The following is a 21,400-nucleotide window of genomic DNA, read 5'->3' on the forward strand; positions in this document are numbered from 1 at the left end:
GTCTCGGAGTGAGGAGGTCTGTCCCATCCCTCCGCCTGCCTCTCCCCTCCACCTCTTTGTCAGCCAGACCTGTGATTTTCTCCTTTCTCAGACCTGATGACAGACATGTTCATTTGTGGTGTGTAGTATTTTTATGCAGAAAATCCTCCCTTTCTAACCTGGAAATACTGTTTTCAAAAATTTTGCAACAAAAAGTGGTTATTGGTCTCATTTTCATCTTTTTTTTTCTTAGGTTTAGTTTAGGGTTTTTTTTTAAATAGCCACGTGACTATTCTGCATTGTGTAAATAGATAAATATAGATGGTATTATTTAACCAATCTTAGAAACAATTTATTTTATTATGCGTGAGCAGTAAATCTAATAAAGAGTCAATGATTTGCAAAGAAAGTTGTATCTGCCTGTGGAGGGTGTATGAGGAATATAAGCCTATTTGCTGATGCTGTTAGGCTGATGCATACATTTGTTGCAGGTAACGCTGCCTCTCCATAGCCCTAAATATGCTTTCTCTGCTGCTGCAAACCTGAGGCACAGAAAGCAGATAAAAGCCTAGTTATTGTACCGACTGGGGAATCAGAGATCTGAGCTCTCTGTAACAGATTCTACACGTGACAGTGGGCAAGTTATTTAACTTTCTTTTGCCTCTGCAAAAATGAGGATTCTTAACTTACAAAGGGTCAGAGTAGCTTAGATCATTAATGTTTGTAAATCTCCCGGAGTTAGAAGATCTGTGGCCAAGCCATCCACTATAAATTATTATAAACAGAAAACAATGGCACAACGCCTGCTACTGTTGGTGTTCAGTGTTACAGGTGCTAACCCCACTGAGAGAACAGGTCTGTGTTGGAGCTACCAATGTCTCATAACACAAGGTGTTATCGTGGTGGTGATATGTATCAGTTGAATTGACTTTTCAAGGCAAGTTTCCAAAACGAGCCCTTGTTTTTCCATGCCGTTCGATGCTATTGCAATATTACAGCCTTCCACAGTGTTTAATTCCCTTTTATTTAATTTCTTGGCTTTTTGGATTTGGTGTTTTTTTTTGGAAAAGACCTGCATATCCATAAGCATGATCACCTTGTCCCTTACAGGCTGTCAACTGTCTGCTCTCTTCCTCCCCTGGACATGCGTACTTTTTCTCCCCTGCTCACTCCTGTCTTGCAGGTGGTTTTGGTCCCTCAGGGCAGCTGCTATTCGAGTTCTGTAGCAGCCACTCCTACCTGGAGCAAGTAGACAGACTTCTTTTTTTCATCCATTCTATTCGCACTAATCCAGTAAATTATTGGCAGTGGTAGAAGCGGCTGGAAAGGTGGGATAAAACAGCATTTTATATCACTTACCTTCCCAGACACTTGCATGTCTATCTTTTACTATCTTGCTTGGCTGTATAGTCCAATCAGTTCTTACTCTGTTTTCCTTGCAGCACGTGTATTTGTGCGTTGTGGTGCAGCTCCTTAAAACAGCAATTTGCATATCTCTAGGTCCCACTCTTTCTGAAAAATGCACTCTTTGAGATGTTGGTTTTCAAACCTGTCTCTTGAAACCCATTAGCTGTATGGCATCATTGTATAGCACTACTCAGACATTTCAACAGCAGATTTTAGAGTAGTTTAAATTTCCGAATGACTGGAGAGAGATGCTTTGCTTTGCCTTCCTTTTGACGCTGTTCCGAGTTCCTGTTGTATCTCAGTTTCAACATCTGTTTGAATTCCTGAAAGACATTTTATGATCTTGCAGAAACAGCAACTCCCAGGGTAAAACCTTACCATAGAGCTTTTACAGCATCTCAGGCTCAACTCCAGGGACTCTCTGTTGACAAGGTGTTGGTGACTTACCTACTTCTGAGGCATCAATATTTCCCAAAACTGACATGGAGTTAGACTTGTTTCAAATTCAAGAGTACATGTGTGAGTCTTACCCACTGTTTCAAAGAGAAATACGATAATGGAGATGTAGACAGATACGCGCTTTGCAAATAGCCATGGAAGGAGTTTATAACCTGCTTGGATCTTGCTGTGAGAGCTGCTGGTGCGACCACTCTGAAACTACGTTACTTATCATTTTTGGGAATCAGAATTTGCTAACTGATCACATAAACAGAAGACTTGTGGGGAACATAACTTCTGTCAGCTCATCACAGATGAGCAACTGGACACCGAATGGAGATGGTGAGATATTATACAACACAGCTGGATTCAGAAGAGAATATATCTCTAGAGCTGAAATCTCAGAGTAAAATGAGGCTTCAAAAAGTGTGTGAGGAGTCAAAACCGTGACTATTTCAGGAGTTATTGATCTCTTCTGGAGGCTGCCCTATTTGCAGTAAGCATCCCTAGAGTCTCTCTCCAGCAGAAATGCCACATATCCTCATATGCCCTTTGCAGTGGATGAACTCATTTTTATAAATCCCCATTAGCAGCTGAAGGATGGACTTTTTTTAATGTCAGTATCTTTTGTCCTACTTTTTGATCTTCCTCTTGTTTCTCTTTTCCTTTTACGAGTATCCACATATTAAACACGTGCTTCATAGAACCATGTTGGGTTAAATACACATTCAGCAATCCAAAACTGGTACGCTTTGAAGTTTGTAGCATTCCAGTGATTTGGTTATAGGACTTGTGCTGAATTCCTGCAGAAGGGGGCAAGTTTTACTTGCTGCATGTAACAATTCGTATGTGTGTATGTGTATGTGATTTATATAACCTTAAGGCAAGCAGTTGCCTGTTTGCAATACTGTATGAACAGGCAGGGCATGTCGATGCCGCATTCAGAAGTGTGATTACATCTTTCCCAAACTCAATTTAATCCATCCAGCTACAGAACCCCAGCAACAGTAGCTGCAAAGCTGTAGTAGGACAGATTTCAGAGCAGGTCCTGAGAGCCCACCTGGGGCTCGTGTATGGCCTTGCTACATGACACATGGCTTCAACTGCCGTCAGCACCTTAATTCATTGGATCTGTGTTTCTTAGCTTGGCAGTTGTCATTTCCAGTGAGAGCCAAGGTCCAGGCAGACCAGTGGACAGTGGGAAAATGGAAAGAGGAGATTTCCTAGCTGACCAGCTGAGCCATAATGACTGGCTCAGACACCATCACAGAGGAAGCAGATCCAGTCACAAAAAGAGGGGATAGGGAGGGAGAATGTGTGGGAAACAAAGACAATTTTAGAAACAAATAGAGGAAGCTTTCTGTAGGTCAATGCGTAAGACTGGCTAAATAAAGCAAACTATTCCTGGCAGTGACATGATGGTCTGAGGGGTTTAGGCAATCTCAGCCAGTGTGTGGGAAAGACAATTGCGGTGGTCACATCAGAGCCATAGCTGCCAATCTGGAGGTCCCCTTCCCACCCCAAACTGCCCCTGTGCAAGCAACAGGGACTGGGGCAGTGACTGTGACTGTCAGCCCCTCAAAGCTCACAAGACCACCACAAAACAACGTCCATCTGAATGTTTCCTCAAAGCAAAGTGTACTGTGCATTTCTTGCTGGCTTTGCTTCATTAATGAATTGTAGCCTGTTCAACATAACAAAAACTGAACATAAGGCATGAATAGGGGAGTCTTCAGTTACCAGAATCCATATCTCCATAGCTGTTATCTCCAACTACCAGTAGCGATTCCAGGAGTAATGTTTTCTCTCTAGATGCCGCAAAAGGAAATGGGTTAGCTGGGCAAAAAGCAACCTTTTGGGGAAATCTAGTAAAGGAGTTTTGCTTGCCTACTTGCTGGTGAGGGACAGGGGAGCTGTTTTTTACAAGTCTGGTTATTTACGTAGTGTTTTGTCTATGTATTCTGCTCTTCATAACACACAAAGGAAGAGGGCAAAATGTGTGTAGATTTTCTATCCTTGTTTTTTCATCCTGTTGAATCAACATTTCCGTGTTAAATTGTTAACCTACAGCATAAAAGCAAAAGGTTCACTACTGAAACAGGGGTAAAAAGCTTTGGGATGGAGGCAGTGTTCCTCCTGATGCCGCGTCACCCTCGCTGCATTGGACTCAGTTTGATGAACGTTTCTTTTAATGATGAGGCCAGGTTAAATTAGTTTCTCCTCTTGGTCGTTTCCAGTTCTTCAACTGCTGTAAGTGTTTGTAGAACCATTTAGTGAACTGCACCAGGGAACTGACTTGGGTTAAAAATAAGAAACATAAGCAAAAGAAGCCCCTCTTCACCTGCCTCCCCCCAACAAAAGATTCTTTGCCCCGTCTCGTTTTCCTGATCTGAATCCCTGCTTGGCTCCATTGGAGGGAGTGCCAGAGGTGGAAAGAATATGTGGTGGCTGTTTATACACCACCACCACAAAAAGAAGGTCTCATCCCACTACATACACAGGGCTTTATCTTGTTGACTCTCCACAGAGTCAAGAGTTATATTTCACCGTAAGACACTGATGTTACAAAAACCCCTACTTAAGTCCTGTCTTGACTGTATGTAGATATTACCAATGTAATGTTTGACTTGTTATAGCACCCAGACCTATATCCCCCTCGAAAAGGACAGCAATATACTGTCAGGGGAGGGAAGTGATCTTGCACACAGTGGGTAGAGAACCTCATTTGGTTTGTTACAGAGCTTAACACATCAGTTGATACCTAGTGATGAAAATTACTGTGTGTGGGGAGTTGTGGCCTTCTTGCCTTCTCTAACTGGCTCTTTTGAATTTTTTAAGTATGGAAGCCCAGGGCTGTCTCTTCTTGCTGGCTTCTCATATTCTGCTGTTACCAAATGTGTCAGCCTTTTATTTAGCTGCTCTGTAGATCATAAACAGTTTACACTAATGAAGTTGAAGGCCAACCCTCTAGAGCTCTGATAAAAATCTATAGTTCTCTAATATTCAGGATAAACCACAACAGTAACAAGGAATGTATTGTGTAGGTTTGAGACAAATAAGCAAGAAAGGAAAGTTTGTGACAGGTTATTTTTCCTTTGAATGTCAAGTGAATAAATCTTCTCCTTTTTGTGTGTTTTGTTAAACAGATTTGCATTTTTATCGGAGAAACTCTTCTGTTTTCAAACTGGGCTATCACAGCAGACATACTAATGGTGAGTGTACTTTGGAACAGCATCTTTCTCTTCTGGTGGCCAGAGCAGTTTGTCAGTTTGCAAGAACAACCTGAAGTTCACAATTTCTTCCAAATGCCTAGCCCCTACTTCAGCCTATTCTATTTTTTTAAATTTTTTTTTTACTTGCTGAAAGGGAAGTGAGATAGAAAGAGAGAAATAAAAAAAGCTGCTTCTTGTCCTTTGTTCTGAGCACCAGGGAGAGGAGATGTCCAGAAAGGACACCATTTACTGAATTCAAATAGTTTCCCCAAATTTTAAGTATTTGTGCAAAACCCCACATGCAAAGAAATCAGCCAGCATTTCCTAATAGTCAGCACGTTAGTGGATTTTGTTATCAATAACTCAGCTTTGTTCTGCAATAGGAAATCCTTCCCTCCCTCCCTCCCTCCTCTGACCACAAAGGCAGCCATCTACCTCTCTCTTTGGCTTAACTCCAGCAAACCGACCATTCAGCACATACACAATAGAAAGCCACCTCTGGGAGAGGAGAGAGGAAAAGAAAGTATAAAGAATTTTTGGACTATGTCCACCTTGTCCAAGAGGAAACTGTCAGGGATTTTTCACCTCATGTCCTTCATTTTCCATTCTTTCTCCACCATAGACCTTTTTAAGTCTTTCAAATCAGCAAGCTGACCTCAGCAGCTAGCTTTTCATATGAAATAGTCTGGGTGTTGTTAGAGAGCCTTGCATGTTTTGTAGGTTTTTCCATCAGAGACGTACGGAGCCTATTAACCATATTGTATGTTGAAATCCCATTGTGAGGGAGGTTACTTGTTGCTTATTGTCTGAAAAAAAAAAAAGAAACTAGGGCACAGAACCATTACAGGACTTGCCCGAGGTCTTTTGGCAGGTTGTTGACAGAACTAAAAATATAATCAGTCTGGCATCAATAAAAAACTCCCTTGACTTGTATTTGTTGCTTATGCAAACACCAATGAGAAAACAATCTGGCTCAGTATTCCTAGATGTAAAGATAGTAGTGCTGATATATTGATTCAACAAAGAACTTCAAGCTTCTGCTTATGTTCTGTTTACGATGTAGGTTCAAGGTTGTGCTTATATTTGAGGGTAGCTCTGTAGTTGCCATAACTGCGTTGCCTGATGAACTTTCAATCTTTAACTCATTTGTGCAGAGAACACTTTGGGAGGTGAGGTGGTTAATTCCACTTCTCTCAGATGTGAATAAAGCACAGAGAAACAAAGGTTATCAGACTACTTCAGTAGCGTTAGGTAGCTTCTAATTACCGAGGTTTGTTCCTCCTACCAGTTTACCTTCAGTGTGATAGAGCTGTGCCTGCACTGAACGGGTGTTTACTCTGTGCAGCTTGTGCTGAGTTAAGGCTGCTGTGGCCGTTCATTAAGTGGTATCTCAACACTCAGACAGATGTGCAGTCTGCAGACAGGTGTGTCGAGGAAGAAATTCTAGTACAATATTTGTAGTTGCTCCTTACTGCCTCTTGCCAGAGCTTCTTGTCGCGTCCTGCCTTTGGCTGTGATGTTCCCAGGGGCGCTCCCAGCTCTCTCTGGTCAGAATTAGCTGATGGGCTTAAATAGCAGATCTTTTCTGTCCTCACTAGCATTGGCTGAAACAAGTAAGGGCCTGGCCGTGGAGCCCACCTGCAGTCCTCCAGCAGTGGCTCTCAAAGAGCAGCTGAGGTGGTCACCTCTGCTGCCAGCAGAGCGCAGCTGGAGGGGAGGGCACCTGTCAGACATGTTCAAGGTCCTCCAGAAAATCTGTGCCAGAGACAGAGCTAAAACTTGACCTGCATTGTCTCAAGCTAACACCAAAAGACATTTTTCTACTAAACACTTCATTATATCAGGTGTACTAAAGATACCATCATTTTCTGGTTTTAATTACTGAGATTTTTTGGTGTTGAGTTCAATGTGACTTCAGTATCCTGTAGCTTTTTAATAGCTTTTATAGGGCTTGCCAGCTGTCTTATGTGACTAGCATCCTATAGTCAGTTGTATTTTGTAGGGATGCATTTGCAGTTATTTATGTTGCTTTAGTGCAAAAGAACTCCATGAGAAATGATTGGAAGTAATTGGAAATTATTTCTTAGTTCCAATTTCCAAAACGTAGGAAACAAACTAAAACCATGTTAAAAATTGGGTTTTGGTAATTGATGCCAACTCTTAAGCTAGCTGTTCTCTTGTCTGTTTAGAAAAACGCACTGAGTGTCATATGTAATGCCCAGCTTAGTGCATTATCAGCATGAGTAGACCTGTAAAAGTGCTATACAAATAAATGTTAACATCCACTTAGATCAATGCAAGTCTGTAAACAGATGGTCTGAAGTGCATTCCTATTACTCAAGGGCTTTGAGAGGATGTTTAGTGAGACAATAGGTGAGAGCCAGGGCTATAACCATGTTTGACAGACAGCTTTATAAGAACTCCTAGCCAGAGAATGATGTGGGTATGCTTTAGCGAGATGCACTTTAAATGTTTGGCAAATTAATTTCTACTGATTACTATTTATTTGGTGTAATCAGAAGAGTGTCTGTTCTTGCCTGAGGCTGGTAAGGAGTTTAAAAGCATTATTAGCGTTAGCTTAACAACACTTTCCTCATATACATAAATATTATCCTGTTTTCATGGATAAAAAGCTCTCAATACTGGCTGAACGCTGTTCCCGCTGATTTTATTACGCCAGAAGTGAGGCTTTTTGGAAGCTGCATCCCAAATGATTTATCGTAGCTCTCCCAAGACTTACAGATCTCATAACTGCTTAAGAACCCAAGAGCAAGTTGGTAAGCATCTTCAGAGGTTTTGCAAATTTAATTTCCTTGGCAAAACAAGGATGTTTGCTTATTATCTTCAAATTTAATTGTTGGCTTTTCATAGCTTTGTGCTTTCGTTGCATCTTTTCCTGCCAGTGTAACGGTCGGTGTGCCTCTCCTCAGATTGTCTGCAGTAAAAGGTGCTGAGTGCTAGGTTTGATAGTGTCAGCACTGCAGAGTGTACTGCGCTGCCTGAGATTTTAAAAGGCTGATATTTGTTCCAAATGTAAATTTGTCAAAAAACCCCCTTTATTCTCCTGAGCACAGCTCTCCAAATCTCCTCCCAGGCACATGCTCAGATGGTGCTTAGGGAAGAGGGGGATGTTTCTTATGGAGTGTGCTAATTATGAAACAGATTTTATCAGCCATCTTTGCAAATTGGCCTCAAAATTACCAGAACCCCAAAGTAACATTAAAACTGCCTTGTAACAGCAATAATGAATGAGCTTCAGTGCAGCAGGCAAGTGTGTAACATTGAGATGTGCTGAGTGCTTGGGACTTCGTGGAGTCTGATCCTAATAGTGGGGTTTTTCCTCCACAGCACATCTCAAAAATAAAGATGATAGACAGAGGCTTGGTGGCATTTCTGTGTAAGAGCCAGCAGGCAGTTTAAAGGGCCTCAGCTATTGTGATCACAATCTCTTTAGGTCTTTGCTGAGAAAAGCCATCCTCTAGTTTATGCAAAGGCCTGATACTCATGCAGAAAATGCTCTGCATATTTATTTTTTCTTTTAAAACATTAGTTCTTCCTAAATGATCATGAGTTGCCATGGAGGAGACTAGCTTTGATGTTTTGCTGTAGAATCAAAGTCTTCCTTTAGGGTTGAAACGGGCACAGACTGGTGCTCAGCTGTGCTGTAGGCATGGAGGAATGTTGCTTTTGTTCTGATTACCTCCCTATAAATCAAAACCAATTATTTATGTAGTATAAAATACTGCCCTATTTTTACAGCTGAAGATAAATAACATTTCCAGAAGCTCTCATTGTTGCTTCTCTCAGTGTGCCTCCACACATCAGTAATGCAAGTGCTGTGGTTTAGGTTTTAAGGCAGGGTGAGGAGTGCCTTTGGATGAGGGTACCCAGCCCACTTCAAACACTTGAGCACGGCTCTGCCCAGGACCTGCAGTTCTGCTGTGGGCCAAGGGTTGCAGAGGGATGTACTGCTCCATGTTGTGCTGTGATTTGGAGACCAGGTCAGCCTCCTTTTACTTCATTTAAAAGTGTTTTTCTTGACAGTGTCTGCCTAGCTTGAGTGAAGGGTCTCTCTCGGGCTGGTTTCTCTGGATCACAGCCTTCGCCTTTCCTGAACAGCAGTTACAACAGGGACACCTGGACTATTTCCAGGCTCCGTCAGTGTCTGGAATGGGATTAACATGTGTTTTCTTTGCCCTTGGTGCTGGAAGAGGCCAGTATGCATCCTCCTGAAGATTACTGTCTGACCCAGAAAGGGTAGCAAAGTGTTTCAGAGCGTAGAGTTTTCTATCGGAGATCAGACATAAACATCAGAACTTACTTATCTCTTTGGCACATGGCCTTTTACTGGGAGAAGGATGATCTCTCCATGGCTTTCCTGGTTAACTTATTTCAGACCAACTCAGTCTGATGGTTTCGCTACAGGAAGGGGATGTCAGCAGTAAACCATGGCCTTTCGGAACCTCTCTTTAAAGAGCAGAGGTTTGCCAAAGCTGCTTGGTCAGCCGCCCTGCCCGCCCTCTGTGCTGCCTGCCTCTGAACCTGGAGTCAGAGATGGGCCAGGACGATCCCACATCCTTCCGCCTCGGCTGCTGTGGCTCTCCCACCTCCAGTTTCTATGGGATGTTCAAACCAGGCCGTTTATGGTTGGAATTTAGGTCTATTTTAGTATCAAAATGCCCATGTAGAGCTGTAATTTACTGCTGTCTTCCTAGAACAGTAGATAATGTTTGCTACCAACTACTTCCCCTCCATCAGAATAAAATGCTTTTTAAGCAGAGATAGGGTGGCATATTGTTTTGGAGATGCTGGTTTAAGCCTTTTTTTCTTTCCAGTATCTTTTTAGAGGAGGAGGAAAAATCTCACGTTCATTTGCTTGCTGCGCGTTGGGTTTTTGGTTGGGAGGGGGTGGTTGTCACTTGAATTCCAGACTAAATTTAATAACTTTTGGCACTTCATAGTGCCAAATTCCTTTAGCTAGGCAAACTGAAAACTTGCTGGAAATTGTATTGCTACTTGCAAAACTATGTGTGTGCATAATACAGATATACATGCAAAATTATGTGTAATATATGTGTGTGTATTCAGGTGTATAAATATATATATGTGCACGCACACGTATGGTGCAGGTATCATTCAAACATCGTTCTCCAACTGGCACCAATTCACTGCCGCTCCCTGAAAATGTTTTGAAAAAATTTGCCATTTCCTTTGTCATTTTCCTAAGAAAATGGCTAGAATGTAGAGCCAGGCAGGCTTTCTTCTCCAGATTTATTAACATAGACTTTATAGAAAAAAAAATATTTTAACGTAAGTTTAAAATTCCCTGTTTCACAGATCTGCACAACTCTGGACTCTTGAATTAGGTAGAATTTCACTTTGTCTTCTCAGACGCCCTTTTCTCAAACAGCTCGTGCAGAATGCTTCTCCATTGCACCTGTGTGAACTGGGGCCAGGTGGGAAGAAGAACAATAACACTTTTTTTTTTCCTCTCTTCTGTCTAATCTATCCAGGTCGCACCCATTATCTTTGGGGAATGGTAATGAATTGTCTGTCTCTCCTCCTGTTTCACAGTGTGACCTTCAGAACATTTCTGTGTCTCTAATAAAGTCTACACTTTATTTTCCTCTTGGGATTTCTGTGAGCCTTCAAGTCTGTTTTGAGCTCCCAGATGCAAAAGGAGGACAGTGTCTAACCCCCGCAGCCAGGTGGTTGCTGTGAATCTGATCGGCTTTTGCTTTTCTGTTGCACAACAGGAGTTTAGCAGGGCACTCATTTAATGTGTGCCGTCAAAGGGCATTAGCAGCGTGCATTTGCAGCTTTGTCAAACCAGTAATGAAAGAACTGGCAGGTCATTCTCAAAGCACATGTTAAAACCCTAAGGAAAAGCATTTAATCTAATTTTACCCATCGTTCCTAATTCTCTCTGCTTGGAATGAGATGATCATTCTGAAGAGGCATCAGTTCTCTTCCAGTGTGGATCTTCTCAACGCTTGTTCTTTCCTTTCCCTGTTTTTCTGGCTCTTTCCACTGCAGACAGGGCAATTCGCCTTCCCTAAGAGGAAGTGTTAAAGCACTGAAACAGTGCTTCAGATCCTGTGCCCTGAGACATGTTGCTGTTGAGCAATGAGTTCTCCTTACCTCAGTCAGCTACGGTAAATTCATCTCTGTGTACCTCTAGCTGGGGATATGCCAGTCCTGCAGCGTCACATTTAATTAGTAAATGACTTCAGGAAAGGATTGCAAGAATGAGCTGAAGTCTGGGAAGGCCTGCCTTCTAAAGAAAGACTAGAGGCAGCCCGTCAGAGAGAAAGTGGACAAGTAAAAGGGATCATGGTCTACAAATAGCTAAACAAGAGAGCCGTTTCTGGGCCGTTCCTGGCAGGGTAGATAGCTCTTCAGAGCAACAGAAAAAGGCAGAACAAGGTTCAGTGCTTAGAAGTGGAAACAAAGCTCACTTGGATATAAAGACCTATTGAATTCTTCATTACTTACAGCCTTTAAATCAAGACAAGGTCAATTTCTAAACTGGGATTTGTGGACTTGATGCAGATGTTCTTAGCCAGCTTCTTTCACAGGTTTTATGAAGGAAACAAATACTTTTTTCTGCTCTTGAATGTATGTTATAAAATTAAAGCGATTCCACAGGACAGAGGTTTGTTGGGTTTTTTTCTTTTTTAATCTTTCATCCTCTTCCATGGTTAGGGCTCTTGTTTCTGTGAGCTCTGGTCCCTTAAAGGGGAAGTAATTTGTGTTTTCCACTGATCCTGTGTAGTCAGACTGATTCTGCATGACCTGGCCGAGGGTGTCATGTCCTGTTAGAGGAGTGGAGACCAAACTACAATATCTTGGCTATGGAAAATCTTCCTAATATTCTTTGTTACATTTCACAAGTGGAATCACAAATTTTTGTGAAAAAAAAGCTCCGTGGTTGCTTGAGCCATCTGTGGACTGGACAGTGGCTGTGTCTGCCACCGACATCTGGGGGAGATCGTTTACTTTGTCCTGACCTTGGAATAAACTGAGCGGTACAAGACAGCTGGACAGGTCCTTACTTCAGTTTCCTTATGTATTTTTTTTTCTTTCCCCTTCTTCTTTGCAGTATGTGGTCATTCCAACACGCCGTGCAACCGCAGTGGCCTTGCAGAGTTTCACTTCACACCTCCTGGGAGATGCTGGCAGTCCTTACCTGATTGGATTCGTAAGTGCTCACAGCAGGTTTTGGCAGGGTTGTGTGCCCATGTTTGGTTTTGTTTACTAACTGCTTATCTAAAATGCCAAGTTAAACCATGCTAGGGAAGGAAGGGCTGTATTTATCAGCAGAATGAGAAGCAGTGCAGTGCAATGCAACTTTTTTTACGTGCTTATGTTATCGGTGGGCTGCAGCTCAAACCTGGAAGGATCACTTGGGCATGAGAAGTGAGCTTCTAAATCTTTTTAGCTTAGGGCATTTGTAAAGCTTATAGACAGCTCTGTAAAGGGGAGAGCAGTTGCTTCTGTGGTGTGGACATAGGTCCATTAGCAATCAGATTGGAAGAGCGTCATGTGTGTGTAACTCTTACTCATAAACCTCATAAAACTCATAAAACTCTGGTCTCATAAACCAGGTATCTATTTATGGGTACCAACATGCAGCTGTTCTGACCTGCTGATATTTTGAACCTGTTTTGTATGATAATAAATGATGGTGTAAAATCCATGGCAGGATGGGTGTGGATGTTTTGAGGTTTTTACTAGTATTCCTTTCTGGTGTGTACGCTTTGGTTTTTTATTAGTAGTATTCCTTTCTATGACTGCTGCAGTCGTTGGCCTTGGTCTGACTGGAGATCGCCCTTATTATGGCACCATTATCCTAGTGCAGAGCTAAACAACAGACCCTGCTCCAAAAGCTGCAATCTGATAACATTCAGTTGAAAATAAAAGGCTTGGGAATTTTCATGAGGAAAAGAAACCTAGATATACTGGGGTAGTTTCTTTCCCTTGCACCCTTCTGTGGAGTTTGATGCATTGGGTTTCAGAGAACACAGATCATCATTTATAAAATATAGTAGCTTCCATGTAAGCCCTAAGTGGCACTGCTCACATTGTGTTGAAGGTGCTACAGTTTTCCAGTGGTGTAACTGGGATCTTCACTGGTCCCATCACCAGAGAGACAGATTTTTGATGTGCTCTTCCAGCTCAGTACTGCTGCTGGGTGCTGTGGACCTTTTTTTTTAAAAAAACCCCATCATTTCTCATCTGTTCATCTCATAGACACTGGTGTGTGTATCTGTACATATTTATTTATATAAATTTAATTTTGTATATATATATGAATATAGACATATTTACTCTTGAATGCCAGCTCCCGAAAATGATATAGTTGTTCTGTAGCCCTCTGAGGCATACATGAAGAGACAGATACAGATAAGGCTGAACAGACCAAAGAAATGAGAAATGTCTCAAGAGAATAAATATGTACAATTTGGCTTACTCGTTATTTACTTCAATGTTCTGAGCCCCCAGGGAGAAATGATCTTATTTTAGAAATTATTTGCAAGAGGCAAGAACAAAGGAATGACTGGAAGAGACTGCTTTGTGCAGGGCAGGCACCATGGGAATGTCAAGTTGGAGAATGAAATAAGCAGGGCAGCGTGCTTTGAAGGCAGGCGCCAGCGATGAGAGGCAGGGTCTGGGATGCAGGCAAGGCTGTCTCAGGTGACTCTGCTGCATGTTCGTTCTTTTTCTTACGTCAGAGGGATGTCTGGGAGGAATGGAGAGAGGACCCTGAATGATTGCAATTGATCTTGAAAGTTGCCTAGGGCTCTTTAGTGTCACGGATTGAAAAAAGGACTTTGGTTGTAGAAAATAATGTGCCTTGCCCTTCTGATATTGAGAGATCAAGCAAGCTGTGAGTTACTTAAGGATGCCAGCCTGAAATAGCTGCCTTAGGCTTTCTTTAGACTGGGAAAATATTAATTACGATTTTGAATTACTCTTTTCTAATGCTGTAGTTGTTGGTCAGTTCTCATTTGGGAGGAGACTATCCAAGTACAAGGCTCTGTGGCAGGAGAGCAGGAGTGAAGCACTCATGTCATGGAAGGTGCCAGCATCCTTTTCTGTAGCCTCTGGACTGGCTTGGCTGACTCATGCTCCCCGTGCTACAGTGAGTGAAAGGTCAACAGCAGCTTTCATGTAACACAGAACAAAAAATACTATTTAAAGTGAAAGGACAAACAGCCAACTTCTCCACCAGAGCTAAGACAAGCAATCAACTTTATTAAAATCTGCAGGTGTTTGTAACTGGAATTATCCAGCTGAGTTGTGGGATGGAGACCTTCAAGCAGGATAGAAATCTCACGTGGGCAGGTTACAGAAGTGGCTTGGATTATGACTAGGATTTTCAGGGCAGTCTATGGGAGCTAAGCAACCTACTCCCGTTGGCTTTAAGGGAAATTTGGGAACCCAATTCCTGTAGTCCTTCTGGGAAACTCCAGCCTGAGGGCATCAACTCATGCTGCTGTTACTCCAGAGTTACCATGAAGCAGATCAAGAGCAGAGTGTAGGTCAAGAGAGAGAGAGAGAGGCAGAAGGTGTGCTCAGAATCAGTGAAACTCAGCCTCCTGATCACTCAGGGTTCATCTGAGATCCTGAAGATCTGCCATTTCTGCTGACTGCTTACAAAATCCTCCTGAAGCTCCCTCACTAAATGAGCAGTGTTTTGATCCAGATATGGCTGGAATCTTACATGGTTTTGGGGAGTTCATAGTGAGATTCCCTCTAGCAGTGCTCTTAGTAAAGAATCAGATACTCATGTCCTTGCAGGACGAGGCTGTCGCAGGCAGTTGTCTCTGTTTGCTGGATACCAATAAATGTTGTATTGATCTTATAATCCTCATGTGGAACGTAAAAGGTACTTAACAGCTGCAGCCTCATGTGTGCGATTGCTCCCTTGCTCTGTGCTGTGCATAAGAGTTGAAGGTCAGACTCAGATTTTTCTGTAGTCTCCCCCAGTTCCAAATCTTGCAGTGCAGTTCCTTACAGTCACCCAAAGCACCAAATATATGTTAGTGTTTAAAAGCTAAGTAGAAGGAAGCATGTATGTATAGTTATTTTTCATGTCTGTTTAAATATTGATAACTTTTATTATGGTAAAAAGGCTTAAGATTGACTTACAAAGTTATGCAAATGCAGTTTTAGGGCGGCAGCTGTAATTTGTGTAAGGTTTTACTACCTACCAAGCACTGAGATCAATTACTATAAATCAGTGCTGCCTATTCATTCACAAATAAGAGTAGGCATTGCTGCAGTATTTCATTAGATGAGACAGTTTTTATTGCCAGATAACTGTAACTTTTTCAGGACCTTTGTGATAACCTGCAGAGTTTAAATAATTCCTCTTTAACAACTTGGAGTATAACACCCTGCTTTATTCTTGAGGTAGTCAGTGAGAGATCTCACCTGTTCCGTGCATTACACCCAAATATCTCTAGTACTTCCCTGTCTTTGAAAGGTCCCACTATGCAGGCATGGTAGCGGAAGCACAGAACAGTTAAGAGAAATACCCCAAATCCTACCACTCATTTTGAGTATCAGATAAAGGTCTTCTAACTGCATTTCCTGTGCCCTAACACCTAGACAGCATTTCAAACTCAGAAGAGCTGAGTGGAGGTATCCAGCAGCAGAATGTGAAATACAGTTAACTCTGCTCGTGCTCCAGCTCTTTGTATGATTAATTGTGGTTATGTCTTTGTCGCCCATTAAAATTAAATAATTGCAAGAATTGTTGGTGAGTCTGCGCCTGTACGTTCATGTGTGCATGTGCATGCATGAACCTCTCTTCCCTACTCGGGGTTTACATTATTCCTTCACACAAACAATGGTCTTCCTCCACTCGCTGACGTACTCTTTTGCTTCAGGAAAACTGAGTACAGGCAGTCATTTTTTTTCTTTTGAGACTGTGCCTTGGTACTTTTTCTTTCCTCCCTCCAAGCCTGTCATTTGCTTCCCACCTGAGCACAGCAGTGCTCCCCCCTTCCATCCTTGCTTTGCTTCGAGCCCTGGCTGTGATGAGGAGCAGGCAGCTCCTGAGGCTTTGCTCTCTCTACGTGTGCCCGGGGAATTGCTGCTGTGGGCACAGGCTGTCCTTGCTGCTCTGGTGCTGTTGGCTCTCCTGTTAGCTTCCTGCTTTATTCAATTCTTTCTCATCTCCCCTGTGCAACCATCCATCAGGTCTAGGGATTGAAACCTGTCTGTACCTGCTTGTCACCTGGCAACATCAACGTGTGAGGATGGTGTTTTAAAGTGCTGGAGATCAGCTATCCTCCACCAGCACCTTTTGGTGAGCTAAAAGCTACTCCCTGTCCTCCGCTGGTGGTGGTACCCACCTGTCCTGACCTCCTGAGCTGCTGCATCTTCAACTTACCCGAGGGACACAACCTCCAGCCACTGTGGCCAAGCAGTGTCAGGACAGTACGCCACGGTCTGGCAACTAGGCTCTGTGAGAGGGGGAACCCTGATCACACCTGTGTGCTGAGGGTCGTGCAAAAGCTCTCCCCATCTGTCCATCTCTGGTTATGCAAAGGACAGCATGGCTGGGTCGCATGGCCCTGCGACTGAGCACCGGGTCAGTTTGCGGTGCCCAGGCATGCTGTTTCTCCTGGCAGCAGAGATCACTAGTGTCTGAACAGGCATCTTCTCTTTGAACAGTCTCCTTTCAAAAAAGGTCTGAGTGTGAGTGACCTTGTAATTAATTTTAAGCAAATCTGAGCTGTTCTGTTTTGACAGGGTTTTGTACAACTCCTAGTATTACCTGGATAAAATTTAAGAATAAGCCTATCACTTGTCACCCTTCACTTTTCTCCCTTCTCCAGCTTTCTTTTGTGAGCAGGTTGATAAACTAGATCTAATGAGCTACTTAAATAGCAAGAATCCTAATGACCTTCCTTTAGCAAGCAGTTAGCAGAACAGTGTTAATTATCACCGGTGCAGAGGCAGATCAGCATTTGATTAGGGGCAACTCAAGGAAAAGTGTAGTAAATGCAGCAATTAAGATACTTTTTTAATGAAAGTTATAATTGGAGGTGTAGATTTCACAGCCTTCTTGTCCCAGTTTGAGACAGCCTTTTTGTTGATTTGGTTTCAAAGGTGTTCACCCATCCAAGTAAGTACATATATAGAAAGTAGTTCTATATGTAAAGACTTGCCTGCCTGAGGAAGCCGAATTCATGTATTACGGTTTAAAATTCTGTGATTCTGTGATTCTGTGAAAATTTGTATTTTATGGTCTGGAATGGGCTGCCCAGGGAGGTGGTGGAGTCACCATCTCTGGATGTGTTTAAGAAAAGACTGGACATGGCACTTAGTTCTTTGTTTCTTTACCAAGTGCCAGCTGCTTGGCTGGTGTTCTGTAGCCCTAACGGGATCACTCTTCCCATAGAGATCTTCCCCCACGTTCGTGCATGCATTTGACCAGATTGTGGTGGGTTAAATGAGACTTGCCCTTGCAGTCAAACATCTGATGTACGTGTGTCAGGGAAATACTGTGAGGAAGAGAACCCCCAGCCCCTCATCCTTATTATCTTCTTCTTCAAGCAGTAACTTTTAGGTTGAGGATTTCTCTGGTCCCAGCTGAGCTGAGTAATTAAAAACCTTTTTCATAGTGTGTGGAAAGGCCAAATCTTTGATGTGGCTGTCAGCTGCAAAAAAAAGGGGGGAGAATTAAGCACCTGGAGACCAATCCACACAGGATTTATCTCCTCATTGCAACGAGCTAACGAGCTTCCCACTTCTGATGACTCAGCAACTGATGAGATTTAAATCTGCCCTAAAAAATCAAATGATTTCCCGTATATAAAACACTCTTTGCCAAGGGTTCACAGCGTGTTCTGTTTTTTTTCCAGAGCTGCTGTGCACCTTTCATTTCCTGTGACTTTGGTTACAAGTGAAGGTTCTTAGTATTTTTGATAAACTGACATTTAAAGTCTGTAAAAGTGTCTCGTTAAAGAAAGCCCAGAAATCCAGAGCTGATCGTTGTTTCACTCAGGGATTTCAAGCTCTGTCCCATCTGCTCTGTCACTCCTTCTGTGCACTAAAAATCTCATTAAATAAGTGGCTTCTTTCTCTGAGCTGCCAAGGACCCTGTACACTCCCAATACGGACACAGAGTTTTCGTGGTGCTGAGCACCTTTCAGAATGAGATGACTCATTTCTGCAACATGAGGAAATGACTTCCTCCTCCTGGGATGTACCGCCAGGGAAGGGACCTGTGCTGCAAGGAGAGATGAGTGTCCTGGTCTCTTCCCTGGGGACAGAGATGCTGCTAAAGGGTGTGCTTTGAAACTGTGGTCCTGTGTCCTACATGTAAGTGGGTAACCCCCATCCCTACACATTTCAGTACCTCTGCCCTGGCACGTGAGCCGTGTTCCTCGATTCCACGTTCCCCGTGGTAGAAGGCATCTTCTGCTGGGACAGGAGAAAGTCCAGTGTTAACTTACAAAACCCATGGGCAAACCAGACCCGGAGGGAAAGGCAGTTAATGATATGAAGAAAACAGACTTTCAACCCTCTCCTGTTGACCAGGGCAAATGCTGTCTGGAGGCAAATGTTGCTCTGACTCCAACAGACGTACAAAGTCCATTTGCTGGCATTGCAAGTGGAACTCTTGATTGAGTCTTTTAATTTACTGCAGCCTTTTCAAGGAAGCACCACTTATTCAATGCAGCCTGCAAATCCTGGGAAAGGGGTACAAGGGCATAAACAGATGAGCCTGCTGCAGGGGAAGCAGTGCAGGAATCCTTGCTGCAGGTATTGCTGGGGAAAACTCGTGTACCACGCACAAGTGCGGGATATTGATATTGTCACCAGCCAAGTATTAAATTTGTTTGCGATCTCAAAAGGATACAATTAAGATGAACAGGATGTTTGGCTTTTTTCCCTCCAACACCCAAACATGCCAATGTTAAAATTGAAATAACTTCTAGAATACAATTGCTTTTACCTTTCTGTGACTTTCAGAACATCATAAAATAGTTGGCTTTACTTCCTCTTTTTATAATGTGTTTCTCATGCCATTTAGCACAGTATAAATGTTTGTGCTCCCCCACAGGTCTAGCAAATTGTTTAGCAAATTGTTTACTTTACTTTATAAAATCCCTTATTTTTGGTTTCTAGTCTTCATTTGCATTCATATGAGATTTTTTGAAAAGATCAAAGAAATCTTTCACATGCATCTCTGAATTCAGAGTGGGTGAACCCAAACGATTGTGGTGATGTTGTGGGGTTAGAGGGAGTGCTCTGTTAGGGAACTGTACTGAAGAGAGGAGCCAGGGAGAACCTGGCTTGTGTCACACTGGTAATAAGGAAAATCAGGTATTTGTGCCAGATACTGCAGTGAAAATATCCTTTTATGTAGCAAGATTTGTGCCGAAGAGGCAAAGTCAGAAATTTAGAAAAATCAAGCAATGGCAGAGGAACTGACATGTACAACTCAGCAATGATACAGGGTAGATGAAGTGATGATTTCGAAGATGTTGTTACCGTTACACTGTCTAATTAGTAAATCAGTTTAATTTAACGGCTCATGCTGTTCAGGAGGGACAGGAACACAGAAGCAAGCCCCTTTCTAGGGCTTCAGCCCACCTGAGTTTTTTTCACATCAACAGCCTGTCTAGTGTTCCAAAACCCACAGCACATGTTTCCCAAGAAAGGTAATGAAGTTTCCCTTTTTTTTCCTTCATTGTCTTCTGCACTCAGACTGAGACACAACCAGAGATTTGGGGGTTTTGGATCATCCCCGCTGCAGCTGCACTGGTTGTTCTCTGACAAGTGGGCATTTTCTCTAGCTGGACTCCATCCAGTTGGCTGCCACCAGCTGAACACACGCCATTTGTGTTCTCTTGTAAAAATGCCATGAGCTGAAGTTTATTTGGTAAGGTCATTCCTCTTGGTCTGAGATCTATAGTCCACAGTGAGGGAAAAGAAGATGTGAACTTTCATAGTTAGGATGTTACCAAAGACTTTTGATTAGACTGCAAAACAGTAGCAGGAATTCCTGATTGATTTTCTACCCCCAAGTTTTGGGTAAACGTTTTGAAGTTTTTTGCGACCTACCAATTGGCAGACCAAAGAAAGGAATCCCACACAGGATTCCATGCTGAAGAACTGGCACTGACTGTGCTTGCAACCCCCACTTTTTGGTACTCGTGACAGAGACACCGAATATGATGCTAGATTGGGCCTTGCCAAATCACAGTTAGACAACTCAGAATGCTATCATTGCAAGGAGTCTGGAAAGCCAAAAATTGGCAATAAAGAGCAGACCATTTGGGAAACAGTATGTCATTCCTGGAGCCCAAGTCTGTAATTATATCCTGTGTCCTCTTGAGAGGAGATGCCAAAGTTCCAGTCTTAGCAGGTGGCTTGTAACTGAGTGGAACAAAACAACAAGGAATAGTGACTGTAAGTTAACAGCAAAAACATATATGTGGGCCCTGATAAAGTTCTAGAGTTAAGAGATGCAGACATGGGTGAGGGGATTATAGGAAACCTAGATGAGAAAGCCCAGCTGGCTTGGTGGGAAGAATTATACCTTGGATGGGAGGAAACGCTGCTTTTTCTAAAATGTGCATTTAAACAATATGTTGGGTTAAAAATGGAAAAGGTAGCAGATTCAATATTAACATGATTTGTTGGTATAAAAGGTCAACATGATGCTTTAGAAGGGAAGGTGTGGAGCAAGCTGCATTTGGAGTTTTATTTGTTGGAGACTTTACATTTTCAAAGCTGGTTTTAGCTTAGAATGTCATGTCATCCATAAGAGAAAGCAGCTGGGAGCGCATGCCTGGCTTTTCATCCTCTGCTGCTGATTTATCATATCAATTTGCAGAGTGATTTATTGTCTGGTCCTTTTGGAGGATAATTGTATCCATTCCCCAAAATGAAAAGTGGTTTAGAATTTCTAAATTTCTATTTTAGAATAGTCTCAATTCTGGCTATTGCACACAGAGGGGCTGATTCAATGCCAAATTTTGGTTCATAATGAAGAGTAAGGGAAATGTTGGGAATTAACGTGTCTGGATACAAGAGGGAATAAATTACCAACTGATGTCCCTGCCTTCTGGGTGCAGTGCATGTCCTGCTAATTCCTGTGAGTGCATTCTTTACGCATTCAAGTCTTGTTGCTATTTTTTAATAGCCACTGTTACTCGCCTTCAGTCTGAGGACTTTTTCACCATCAGTTCTCACGAGACTTGTGCAGAACAATCCTGATTTTCCTTGTGTGTATTACACACTGTGAGTGAAGTTCTCTTTGAGAGGACAGGAACATTTCCTTAGCTATATCCCAAGTACTGAAATTTTCTCCTCCTTTCTAGGGCAAAGAAAGA

The 21,400-nt window shown here is 42.6% G+C and overlaps 1 protein-coding gene across 1 annotated transcript in view; it reads left to right on the forward strand.

Annotated features, from left to right (window-relative positions):
* LOC137671913 (sphingosine-1-phosphate transporter SPNS2) overlaps positions 1 to 21,400 on the forward strand; it is a 95,167-nt gene that overhangs the window by 51,629 nt on the left and 22,138 nt on the right. The window contains exons 8-9 of the mRNA XM_068415782.1: positions 4,971 to 5,036; positions 12,139 to 12,237. Coding sequence (XP_068271883.1) covers positions 4,971 to 5,036; positions 12,139 to 12,237 — 165 coding nt within the window. The remainder of the gene's footprint in view (positions 1 to 4,970; positions 5,037 to 12,138; positions 12,238 to 21,400) is intronic.

This window comes from Nyctibius grandis, chromosome 18 (genome assembly GCF_013368605.1).
Source record: "Nyctibius grandis isolate bNycGra1 chromosome 18, bNycGra1.pri, whole genome shotgun sequence".
Lineage (NCBI taxonomy): Eukaryota > Metazoa > Chordata > Aves > Nyctibiiformes > Nyctibiidae > Nyctibius > Nyctibius grandis.